The sequence below is a fragment of the Panthera uncia genome (assembly GCF_023721935.1).
Source record: "Panthera uncia isolate 11264 chromosome C1 unlocalized genomic scaffold, Puncia_PCG_1.0 HiC_scaffold_3, whole genome shotgun sequence".
NCBI classification, from domain to species: domain Eukaryota; kingdom Metazoa; phylum Chordata; class Mammalia; order Carnivora; family Felidae; genus Panthera; species Panthera uncia.
This window is the reverse complement of record NW_026057584.1, coordinates 1,222,979-1,235,668: the sequence shown is the minus strand read 5'-3', so window position 1 is coordinate 1,235,668 and position 12,690 is coordinate 1,222,979. Positions and strand designations below refer to the sequence as shown.

Genomic DNA, 12,690 nt, shown 5'->3' with positions numbered 1-12,690 from the left:
ACAGGCCCAGTCCAGATGACAAAGGTCCATGGGGCCTATACTGTGACACAAAGCAGGGAGGTCAACCTCAGCCTGGGGCAAGACTGGAAACATAACGTCCTGCCTCTTCCGAGTGAACACAATTGTTTCTAACCGCCCCCCCCCCCCCCACCCGATGGGGGCTGGAAAGAACTCATTCCACAGATCGGCCACCACGAAGCACATGCCACAGGCTGTGCTGTCCTGTTCTCCTAAATCCGTAACACTCAGCACCCAGCACAGCACCTTGGTTACAGGCTAAAACCTGGTTCAGTTAAAGGGATCTGCTGTCATTCATCATGATCCGACTGAGAGAGAACATTCTAAATTCGTTGGATTATTTAGACTTTATTTTGAGGGGCAGTTTGTAGACACACAGCCAAATGGAGAGGAAAGTACAGATTTCCCATAACCCCCTGCCCCCACACAAGCACAGCCTCCTCGTCCCCAACAGCCCCCACCAGAGGGACCATGTGTTACAGGTGACGAACCCAGGCGGACACGTCAACATCACCCAAAGCCCCTTACTCTCATCAGGGCTCACTCCTGGTGTTGTGCACTCTGTGGGTTTGGACAGACGCGTCATGATATGTACCCAGCAGTTTAGTACCACGCGGAGTATTTGCCCTGCCCTAAGAGTCCTCTGTGCCTCACCTGGTCACCCCTCCCCCCTGGCAACCACTGATCTTTCCACTGTCTATAATTTTACCTTTTTCAGAACGTCAGAGTTGGAATCATACAGAATGTAGCCTTCTCAAATTAGCTTCTTACATTTAGTAATAAGCTTTCGTTAAGTAGTAAGCAATAATTTAAGGTCCCCCCCTGACTTTTCATGGGTTGATGGCTCAGTTCTTTTCAGCACTGAGTAATCTCCCCTTGTCTGGACGGACCACGGTTTATCCATCACCTACTGAAGGACACCTGAGTGGCTTCCAAGTGTTGGCAATTACGAATGAAGTCACTGTAAAAATTCGTATACAGGTTTTTGGGCAAACATGCGTTTTCAGCTCCTTTGGGTAAATACCAAGGAGTGCAATTGCTGGATCGGGCGGTAAAAGAGTGTTTAGTTTTCTAAGAACCATCAACCTGCATCCCTCCCGGCTCCTGACGTTCCATGTCCTCGCCAGCGTTCGATGCTGTCAACGTTCCAACGTCGGCACGTGGAGTTTCCTCCCAGTTGTTTTAATTTGCACTCACAGATCGAGTTGAGGAGAACAGACATCTTGACGACCTTGAGTCTTCCTATCCATGAACATGGAACATCCATTTATTTACCTCTTCTTTGATTTTGTTCATCAGAGTTTTGTCATTTTCCTCATACAGATATTTTGCATATTTTGTTGGATTGATACCTAAGTGTCGCGTTTTTGATTCATCCGATTTTTGCTAAGGTTATACTGGTGAATTGGGTCTTTCGGGGTAATGCTACATTCTGCTATTGCCCCTGGGAGACAGTGTGTTTTGCTAGACTGTTTTGGCCATGAGAATAGATGTGTTTTTGAACTTTTCCCTTTGGCCTTCCCCACTATTGAGGCCCTTAGTTCTTCCAAGTACAGCGTCCTGAGACACACTAAGACACTGAGGAAATGACCGCAGGGTGGGCCTGGACACTTTGTCCCCACTGTGAATCGGATTGGACCAAGGTCCTATGTTCTTTTCTTTGTTTTTTTTTCAAATAAGTTATCGTCGAATCGGTTTCCATACAATACCCAGTGCTCATCCCAGCAAGTGCCCTCCTCAGTGCCCATCACCCACTCTCCCTTCTCCCCGACCCCCCATCCTCCCTCAGTTTGTTCTCAGGATTTAAGAGTCTCTTATGGTTTGCCTCCCTCCCTCTCTGCAACGTCAAGGTCCTGTGCTCTGACAGCCTCTACTCTCATGGCATTTTGTGTCCCCCTGTATTAGTGTCAGCTCAGGTCCCGAATCACACAGCCTTCAAAGGCCCTGGCACTTCCTCTCCTCTGTGTGTGGTGATTCTGGCACTCGGCCGGGGGCTGCTTTGCAGGAGGTTTGGGGAAGGTGTCGCTACACGCATCGCCGTGGGGTTGCAGGTCCCTCTACAGGAGCCAGGGTGTGGGCTGTGGCTCAGACGCCGGGGCATAAATAGCACTGAGAGGCAAAGAAAGTGGAGAGTGGACACTGTCTGCTAGGCGAGGGCACACGAAGGTCACGTGAGAGCTCAGTGGGGAAGGGGCTGCAGGTGGCCTTCATGGGCCGATGAGAGGGCGCTGGGTGGGGACACGGAGCCCTGAGAACAGAAGGGGGGGTGGCGTCAGATGCCAGGAGATGCCACCTTGCGTAAGACGGAAGATGCCCCACCTCGGCGGGACCAGCCCCTGTTGGCAGAGGGAGCCACAGGCATCCCCTCTGCTGGCTTCAGGTTCCTTCCGTGTCTCCAGGGGAATATTCTCCACATAGATACACAGAAAGCGGCAGCTGCCGTCCCCACCGAGCCTACCTGGCGCATTAATTTATTCAAGATCAGATATATAGTATTACATCACCACGGAGGAGCATGGGACTCAGGTCGGGACAAGCCCTCGAGCTCCAGGTCTCGGGCAGATGCTTGGCTCTGAGAGTCTGATGTCATCACACAGACCCACACGCGTCTTGTGAAATACAAGGCGCCTTCGTCCCAGGCCCTGGGGAGACCAGGCAGCTGCTCCGGGGGACCTGCTGCCCGGCGCTCCCAGCGTCCCGGGAGGCCATCCCCCGGGAAGTCTGAGGTGGACATCTCTACCGCCCGTCACCTGCCTCGAGGTGAAGCCCATTCCCTTCTCTGAATGTCCCGGGTCCTCCGCAGGGCCATGCAGCCCGGCTGTGGGTGGTGAAGACCGAGCAAAGGCAAGGCCCCTCAGCACTCCTCGCCGTCCAGGGTCTTGGTCTTCTGGAAGATGCTCTGCATGGCCGAGATCCGGTCCTCATCCTGGATGTTGAAGACCTGGAACTGCAGACGGGGCGGGGGACAGAGGGGTCACAGAGGCACCTTGGAGCCCATCGCAGGGTCCTGGACGCGGCGCGGGACAACACGTGCTCCTTGGCCACCAGGACTTCCTGCGTCTGGGTCTCTGCCTGCACGGTCCTCTTGACAGGTGGACCCACGCAGGGCCCTCTCGCCCGGGGGCGGGGGGGGGGGGGCTCTTCCTCACACACAGGTGTCCCCGGATGGGCCCGACACAGAGGAGGCCCAGCAGGTGCTTGTGGAGGACAGGGCACGCACCAGCCCTCTTGCTGCCGTCCCCCGGGGCCCCACGTGTCCTGCAGGGAGACCGGGTTGGCTCTTTGGGGTGAGGGTGGGGGTTGGCCCTGGGGGAGAGGAGCGGGAGCAGGCTCTGCGGGAGCAGGGGAGGGGAGGGCCTAGCGAGCCGGCAGAACCTCGGAGACTCAAGGAGGTGCGGTCGGCAGAACAGCCAGGCGACCCCTGAACAGCAGGTCGTACACAGGATGCAAAGTCCGAGGACACGGCGTGGGCCTCCCGAGTCTCAGGATGCAGCAGGAAACTGGCCCCGTGAGGCCCAGGGACGGCCACACCCCTTTCTGAGGAACAGAGTCCAGCGGAGGCAGGCGGGGTTTGAGCACTTACCGCACTTGGGTTTGGGGGTGGTTCTGGCGGTCAATGGAGGCACATTCGGACACGCTGCCCTGGGGCCCTGGGGCACCAGTGGGCAGGGTCGCTCGTGGCCTGTCTGACCACCGGATGTCACGTCTGCCCCGGCCGGCTCTTGCCGGCCCGAGGACCGGCCCGGCCGGCCTTCCTTCAGCTCCTGCCCCCCCGGGGGAGCAGGTCCCCCCCGCCCCCGCGTGTCACCCCGGGCCCGTCTGAGACGCCCCTGCCATGCCCACCTTGTCCAGCAGGACATCAAAGTAGGCGGTGGCCCAGTAGGCAGGGTCGCTGGCAGGCAGCTGCAGGAGGGCCTTGACCCCGTTGCCGATGCGCGGAGGGCGGCCGCGGCCCAGGTGGGTCACGTGGATGCGCAGGGACGCCTCGGGTTGGCTGGCGAAGCGCTCCACGCGCTGGTACAGGGCGTTGAGGTCCAGGCCGGCGTCGCTCAGCAGGTTCCGCTTGGGGTAGACGAAGTGTGGCAGGTTCCCGGTGGCCAGGCAGCAGAGCAGCACCACCAGCAGCCGGTACACGGCGCCCTGCAGCTCCGCCCAGTCCTCCGGCGCCGGGAAGAGCGTGGACGCCCACAGCAGCACCGTCTGCAGCGGGGCGGGGTTCGCGGTCCGGCCCAGCCCCGCCCTCCCGGCCTTCCCTCCACCCGCGCCTCTGCCCAGCCACCTGCGGCCCTCCCCGCCTTCCCTCCACCTGCGCCCCTGCCCACCTGCGGCCCTCCCCGCCTTCCCTCCACCCCCACCCCTGCCCACCTACTTGTGGCCCTCCCGGCCTTCCCTCCACCCCCACCCCTGCCTACCTGCAGCCCTCCTGGCCTTCCCTCAACCCCCACCCCTGCCCAGCCACCTGCGGCCCTCCCAGACTTCCCTCCAGTCCCACCCCTGCCCACCTGTGGCCCTCCCCACCTTCCCTCCACCCCCACACCTGCCCACCCACCTGTGACCCACACCACCTTCCCACCACCTCCACTCCTGCCCACCCGCAGCCCATCACCCTTATCGAAGCTGTCCCCTGGAAGTCCCCTGCCCCCCGCACCTCTCCCCCACACTCCATACTACCCCCCAGAGGTCCCAGAGCGAGCCCCAGCCCCTCTCCACTTGTTGTCCCCATCCTGCCACCTCCCCAATTCCCCGAGGCACTGCCACTGAGTCCAGGCTCGGAGGGACCTTGGAGCCCCACCCTGGCTTCCGATCCGTGGTGCCCAGGACCCCTCTCAGGAGATTCTGAGGCTCCGCCCCTCCTCTGGCCCTTCCCCTCGTGCCCTGAGCCCTGACTGCACTCCTGCTATACAGAGCAGCCTGAGCCTGTGGCATTGTCCTGGCCCCCCAGCCAGGGCCCCTCCCCAGCCACAGTTGTGCCGTCCCACCAGCCCCCATCATCCCTGCTCACTGTGGGGCTCAGGAGCCACAGTGGGCCAGACGCCAAGGGCCCTCTTAGAAGCTGCCGGCCCCTTGGGGGTGGGATGAGGGCCTGCAAGGGTGGGGAGCGGGTCAGACGGGCTCTCCTGTGCAGGCCAGGCCACCTCTCTGTTAACCCCCAGCTCCCATCATGGAGCAGCACTCAGCAGGCCTCCGCACCCCACCGCGGCTCGCTCCAGGCAGAGACCCCACCCGCTTCCCTTTCCCGGTCCTGTGCCCCGGCCCTGGCCTTCCTTTGCTCTTCTCAGCCCCTGACGGTCACAGGGGCCGAGGAGGACACGGCTCCAGCCATGTCATAGCAGCCAGTGAGCAGCACAGGGCTCAGAGTGGGGACCCCCGGCACGTAACATTCACGGCCACGGGGGCCAGTGTGCCCACGAGCCCCCTATGCGCACCTTCAGGTGACTGAAGGTCAGGCCGGGGCTCTGGCCGCCGTCGCGCCAGCTCTCGTGGTTGACCCGGTCCAGGATGGAGAGGCCGTCCAGACGGTGGCCTGGGAGGGAGCCCAGCGCACCGAGCAGCCTGGTGAGCAGGTAGTCAGTGGAGACCCTGAGAGCCGGGACAGCACACATACTCGGTCAGCATCGGGGCTCCGGCCAGCCATCCGGGGACACGCTGCATCCCCAGAAAGGAAAGCCCCCAGCCGTGGCCTCCCCAGGATCAGGTCTTGAGCCCCACAGGATGGTCCAGGCCACGGCAGGGACTATGCCGCTGCAATCACCCCGGCCCAGCCCCACGAATGTCATCCACTTCCAAGGATTAACTGTGAGAGCGACCCCTGCTTACTTCAGCCCCGGGCTGCATTCCCGGGCGTGGGAGCCAGTGGGGCATCACCCTGGCCAAACCACAGCGGCCTTGCTGTTTAAGTCCTGTCAGAGCTGGATGGGGCTCAGTCCCTGGCCCTTGGTTCGGGGTCTCAAGGGGAGCTCAGCTTCTGTCCCACGTCCCCTACTCTGTCTTTCCTGCTCATGGACACCAACTCGGGGTCTCCCTTTGCCGGCTGGAGAGGGAGGGGAAGGGGCATCCGCACCTCCCCCAGCTCGCAGACTCCTGGGGGGGAGACTGGGGGCCCCACAGGGGCTGCTGGGGCTCTGGGGCCGGGGGGGGGGGCGGGGACACCACAGGTGGCAGTCTCCTGCCGGGAGGACCTACAGTGTCCTAATGAGGAAGGGCCACCGAGACAGGAAATGCTAGCAAATTCCCGGTGCAATCGCATCCCCCACCTCACTGTGTGGACACCCCTCCCGACTGTCCCCAGAACCTGCGGGACCCTGGGTGAGTCACCCGGCCTCTGGTGTCCAGAGCCTTCTGCGTTTCTCTGAGTGTCCCCTCACAGCCCGCCCTGGCCCCCGGCTCGGGCGGCAGGGGGCACGGCTCCACCCTCCCCACAGCTCCAAGAGGGGCGAAGCTGGCGGTGGGCAGTGATGACCCCACGTCCCCCAGAGATCCCAGGGACGTCAGCGTGGCACAGAAGCCTATGGGGCAGAGGCGGGGGGAGGGGGTCCCCGCAGACCTTCCTGCCCGGAGTGGGAAGAACAGTGGGGTGGCAGCCCCCTTCCCGCCGGCTCCCCAGGACCCCACAGACCCCAGGACGCGTGTCCGACCTCCAGTGCTGGGCACTGGCTGGCACCAGGGCCGCTTCTTGGCTGATGATCCTTTTCAAGCTGCCTTCAGGGAACCCGTGCATCCACTGAGCCCTCTCCAGGGCCGGCACCCCGAGCTTTCTCCACACCATGGGCACGATGTTGAACCGGATTGTTCGCCAGCCGCTAGACACGAGCAGGGACAGGTGGGACTCCTTCTCCTCCAGGCTGTCCGCGTTCAGAGAACCTGCAACAGCCCGCCGTGCCCTGGAACCCTCATCTCAGATGGGCCCCGCGCCTCTGGGAAGGGGCTGGGCAAGTGAAGGACAGGGCCAGACCCGGGACGGCTCGGGGTTAACATGTGTGTCCCCAGAGGCCCAGTGTCGGGAGATGCGTGCCTGGTGCCCCGCCCCCAGGAGGGCCTGGATCCAAAGGCTGACAGTGGACGCGCCTGGCTTCCACTCCACACCCTGGGTCCCCAGAGCCACACGCCAGATGGCGCATTCCAGTAAAGATGCTTCCCGCTCCCGTCACCCCTCGGACTCAGCCCAGCACCCACACCCAGAGCCCAGAGCCCCCAGACCACCCAGGAGGGGACATTCCAAGGGTGACAGGGCTGGGGGCTGGCGAGGCAGAGACACTCGGGGATGACCCGGGGCCCTCTGGCCTTCCTCCTCAGTTGTCCCTTCCCCCCCCAGTAAACAAATTAATACCACAGAGAGAGGAGGGGAGCTGAGCAGTGTGGGGGACACTCCTGTCACCGGCCCTTACCAACACCAGCCAACACCAGACTCGGAGACGTCCCTCCTTCCCTCCCCCAGCACTGCCCAGTGAGGGTGTTGGTCAGGGGCCAGGGGACCAACCGTCTGGGAGCCATGTCCCAAAGGGAACCCCCAACATGTGCCTTGAAAATAGGTCTCTGCAGGGACTGAGCACGGGGGGTGAGGCTCCTCACGTCCTACAGCGGCACGCAGCCCGCCCTGGCCCACCCACGGCGTGGGGGTCTTGTAGGAAGGAGCCTGGGCCCCCTTATGCAGACCCCTCCCCCCAAACCCCTGTGGGGTATTCCAGGTCCTGGCCCTGCCACTGGACCACTCCATCGCCTACATGGGCCTCAGTTTCCCCATCGGTTACAGGAAGGAAGGAGCTCAGTGACCCCCGGTCCCTTCCAATTCAGGGTTTGAGGCACTTGTCATCCAAAGCCACTACCGGTGGCTTCATCTCCCTACCTACCATTGGTCACACATTCTGTCCACGGAGGCGGCTTGGAGGGTGGCCAGCCACACCCTCGGCCTGTCCCAGCCACTCCCTGCCTCAGCCCCCAGCCCGGTCTCACCGGTTTGTTCCCAGGTGCGGGCAGCCTGAACCCCGTCACCTGGGGTTGCCCTGCTTCCCTTTTAAGGTAAGTGTCTGGGAGCAATGCTTGGAATTTCCCTGCGTGCCCAGCTCGGTCGGCCCTTTGGGCGTGGCTCCCAGCCGCCTCTGCTTTCTCGGCCGGGCCAGGCCGGGGGACGGTGGGGACCTGGGAGTGGCAGCTCAGAGTGTGCCTGAAAGGCCCAGGGCTGGGCCATCCCAGCAGGCGGGGCAGACGGCCTGCAGGTGACAGGGCCAGGTGGGCATGGCCACCGTAGATCATGGAAGAAGACAGCAGTGGCCCTGCCAAGTCACCTGCGGTAATTGAAAGGTTCAGAAGATGACCAGAGAAGATGTCCAAGGGGCCTGATGACAGGTTCCGGCTGCCCTGGGAGGGCCCTATCTATCGTCAACTGAGAGGGTGGCCACCCGCCCGGGTCACCAGGCAGGTCTGGAGAGGGGCCAGGGTTGGACGTCGCCCCTCTTGCTGTCGGGAGACCATCCAGAAGCCTCTCTGAGCAGCCCGGGGCAGGCCACTGTCCCTGCGACGGGCTGACCGTCCATCCCCGTTCTCTGACGTTATGGCAGACACGAGGACCAGGCGGCTGCCACCGCCATGGCCTGTTCTTTCCCAAGGGAAGCGGGACTTCTGTTTGCGTCCCCACTTCTCTGCCAGGACAACCCGATGTATTTGCTCTGGCCCCCAGGAGGGTGCTCTGCTGTCCTGGGCCTGCACCCGCTGCACACACGCACCCGCGCAGTCTTCCCGCTCCGGGCACTGTGACCAGATGCCGGAAGCGGGGACACCCGTCATGCTGAGCTGGAACTGATAACAGAACCACCTGCCCAGAACTATGGCAGGGACCGTCATCAAGCAGGTCAGCCGGAAACCCCGTGCCCCGGACTTAGCTTCTAGCTGTTCGTCAAGTAACATCCGTTAACGTGTCACCGCCAAAGTCACCATGTGAAAATCAGGCAACGTGGAAATGGGTGACCCGCGTTCTTAGAAGTGTTTGGAACCAGAAAGGATCTCGGAGCGGGATCCCCCAGCCCGTGTGCCCTGACGCCCACTGAGCCATCGCGAGTCTGTGCACACGCACGCAGACGCACACCCACTGAGCCATCGCGAGTCTGTGCACACGCACGCACACACACACCGCAGCACACGCGCGTGCCCAGTGTGTCCCGCCCGCTACCTGGCGTGACGAGGCCCTGGTGTCTGCAGTGCACCACGGCCGCCACCAGAAGGTCCTTGAGGACGCGCAGGACCTTGCTGGGCGCGATGTGGCCGCGGCACCCGGCGCCACCCTCGGAGGAGACGCTGAGGACGTCATCGGCCATCCGCCGTTCCGGGCGGGCCCCTTCCCTGGAGACACCCAGGCGGCAGGGCGCAGGGCCGTCGCCCGCCTCCGCGGCCCCCACCTCCTCAATCAGCAGGGCGTCCGCGTCCGCCCGCAGGGGCACCTCCACGTGCAGGGGCTCCTCCGATGTGCGCAGGGCGAACTGGAAGGCCTCCAGGTCACGGGAGTAGTCCACGAGGAAGCGGGGGTCCTGGCGGTGCACGTGCTCCAGCACCGTGAGCAGCACGTTCTCCGCGCGCTGGAAGTCCTGCGCCCGCCGTGCCCCCCGCGAGCGGATGGCCTGCAGGTAGTGGTGCCACAGGGGCACCTGCACGGCCATGGCCGCGGCGGGTGCGGACGGGACGGGACGGGGGGAGGCACCTGCCGGGCGAGGAGCACTCTTCGGGCGGGCCGGCTCCCCCGAGAAGCAGAATTCCAGAGTGACGGGGGCTGCGGCCGTCCCGCAGGTTAAACGGCTGGGGCCGACCCAGACCTTTGAAGCGAGGCTGAGTCAGTCACCGACAATTAGGAATGTCACCGCCGCCGCAGCCTTGGGCAGGGAGGCGGGGCCTGGTCACCACCCAGCCCAGGGCCTCCCTTCTGTCACGCAGACTCCGCCTCTTGGGCCCAAGGCACCTTCAGGCTCCGCCCTGGAGAAAATTCAGTCGGCACCGCCAGGCCACTCGCCACTCGGGGTGTGGCCACCTCCTGCCCTGCTGTCCTGGAGGTGGGGACCCCGTTCCTGGCGCCCCCCACCCTCATGCCAGCAGCCACGCAGTGTCTGTGGCATCCGGGCCTCCCTGCGAGCCTGGGGGAGGGCCTCGTGGCATCCCATCGCTCCGAAGAGAAAGGTGAGGCCCAAGGGGTGGCCTCCCCAGACCTCCTGTGTGGGAGGCAGCTGGACATCAGCGCTGGGGCTGTGTTTCCACGGCGACCTGAGCAGCCCCCTCGGGCACCTGTGCCCCCCTGCGAGCTGGCGCCTCAGACGGCAGCCCGGGCCGCAGCCCGCTGTGAATCCTGCCTCCTCTCCCGTCAGGGCCACACGTCCAACCCCCCGGCCGGCCAGAGGCCCTCAAGCTGCCTGCCCCCCAGCCCGCGGGGCCTTCAGCCTGAGGGGAGCCCGCACCCACCTGGCTCTGCAGCGGGAGCGAGTCTGGCTCCAGGAGCCGTCTCCCCGGCCCCTCCTCGCTGGGCGGAAAGCCTCGCCCTGCCGAACCCCTCCGGCGCCGTGCTGGGAGCGCTGCCCGGCCCGGCCCGTCTCCCCACTCAGGGCCGGGCAAGTCCCAACCAGCAGGGGGGACCGCCCCCGCCGACCCTTGGCCCTGCTGGGCTGGCCCGGAACGCTGGGTGCCCCTGCCGGGGTGTCTGCACACAGCGAACCTGGAGGCAGCCCCCAGCAAGGCATCCTGGAGACGCTGCCCTGCGGCCCTCCAGCGGCGGCCTCGCCCCTACCCACACAGGGGCCTCAGACACCGGGTTGCTGCAGGCAGAGCCTGGAGCCAAGGTGCTCACTTCCTGGTGCTCGGAAGCCCGGTGACTGGCTCTCTCTTTCCGCACCTCCCCGGTCGGGGAGCTCACCACCTCGCAGAGCAGCCCCATGGCACGGCCAAACAAGAGACCAGTTTCCTGCCTTAAACCTGGCCCCATCCTGTCCTCTGGGGTTGCCCAGAGCACATCCGTCCCTCTCCCAGGGCAGCTGCTGCCTGTCAAGGACCCAGACTCCCTTGGCCTGCCTCACACCCCACCTATACCCTGTTCTGTTGCCCCCACACACTCTGCCCTGGCCCCTCTGTCTTCCTGGGACTCTCACCTATGGGGCATTGCTGCAGAGGCGCTGGGAACTGCGGTCCTGACCTTGACCCTGGGTCACAGGGTCCTGTCTGTACCGTGGCTCCACCGTCTGTGACCCGATGATCCCGTGTCCCTTCAGCTTCTTTTCACGGCAACCTCACGGCAATCCCGAATTCACCCGGGAGACCCTGAGGCCCCGTCCACCAAAGTGCCCACTCTGGGGACGATGCCGCAGGGACCTTCCCCATCGGGTGCAACCCTCGCGTTGTGCCCCCAACCCTCTGTCATCCGGGGAGCTCTCCTCCTTTGCCGCCTGCAGCCTCCTTTTCCGGACAGTGACACAGAAGCGCCCGAGGCCTGCGGTCCACGTTCCCCTCCTCCGCTGGTCAGTTGACCCTCTCTGCCTCCACCGTCGCTCTCCGCTGACCCCCGTTCTACAGCCCCTGCACCTGCTCCTCGGTGCCCCACGGCAGCTCCGTGTCTGCCCCCGGACTGCCCACGGGCACCTCGCACCCCATCCCCTGGGAGGGCAGAGGAGGGCAAAGACGCGGGCACCACCCCGGCCCGCCGGGCAGAGTCTGACCTCAGAGGGACCGGGACCGCCACCCTGCAGAGCCCAGGGCCAGCATGGCGAGTGACCGGGCCTGGGCGGCCGGGCCGCGGGGGGGTTTGCTGGCAGGAAGATGTGCCGACCACCAGCACGTGTTTGTTGCTTCTGCCTCCCCGGAGAGCTCGGCTCAGGGCAAGCTCACAGATCCCGTGTCTCGGGAGCTCCCGAGGCGCTGCAGAAAGGGACACGCACCGAGCCCGTGAGGCGGGCCGCACGCTGCCTCGGCGTCGCGAGCTCATCTGGAGAGGTGGTCCCGGGCGGGTGCCACTCAAAGTCCATGCGTCGGTCTCCTGTGGCTGCGGTGACACATCACCACACACCGGGGCGCTGAGAACAACACGAGCCTATTGTCTCCTGCCTCTGGGGCCAGGGGTCCCAGGTCAAGGTGTTGCCGGCCCCTGCGAGGCTCCCGCCTGCCTCTTCCAGCCCCGCCTGTGCCTGCGCGCCCACGTGGCCCTCTCCGTGTATCTCTGTCATCGCCCTCTGCCTCTGTCCTACAAGGACCCTTGGGAGGGACGGCCCCGGCCGGCCTCACTGCACAAGCCTCAGCTCTGCTCACCCGGGACCCTCTCTGCCTGATCACAGAGCAGCCCATGGCACGGCCCACGACGGGTTCCAGGCGCAGGGAAGCAGCCACTCTTCACACGCATCGGACCGTGTCCCGCGACCTCTTCCGGGAAGCCGCCTCGAGTGTCTTGTGTTCACCCGCCCCTCCGCTCAGACTCCCAGGCCCCCGTCCAGACCACTCTTGTCAAGTCCCCACACGCACGGCCCCGGAGGGCCCCCAGGACACACAAGCAGATGCTGCCTGAGTTGCCAGTGTGATCCCCCAAAACGGTCAGTGTTGCCCGTGGGGACCCCTCCCTCCGTGCACGGTGGCGGGCCTTTCCCTCAGGGCCTCGCGGTCTGGCTGAGCCCGCGTGCCCGGAGCACCCGGGCCAGAGGCCACTGGCGCTCGGGAGGC

At 64.4% G+C, this 12,690-nt stretch overlaps 1 protein-coding gene across 1 annotated transcript; it reads right to left on the bottom strand.

Moving 5' to 3' along the window:
• Positions 1 to 354: 354 nt before the first annotated feature.
• MAB21L4 (mab-21 like 4) lies at positions 355 to 9,820 on the bottom strand. Its single transcript, XM_049614530.1, has 5 exons — positions 9,182 to 9,820; positions 6,654 to 6,879; positions 5,445 to 5,598; positions 3,862 to 4,218; positions 355 to 2,965 (listed from the first exon to the last, which is right to left on the bottom strand). The coding sequence occupies exons 1-5, from the start codon at positions 9,663 to 9,665 to the stop codon at positions 2,873 to 2,875; spliced, it is 1,314 nt and encodes a 437-aa protein (XP_049470487.1). The 5' UTR covers positions 9,666 to 9,820; the 3' UTR covers positions 355 to 2,872.
• Positions 9,821 to 12,690: the final 2,870 nt, after the last annotated feature.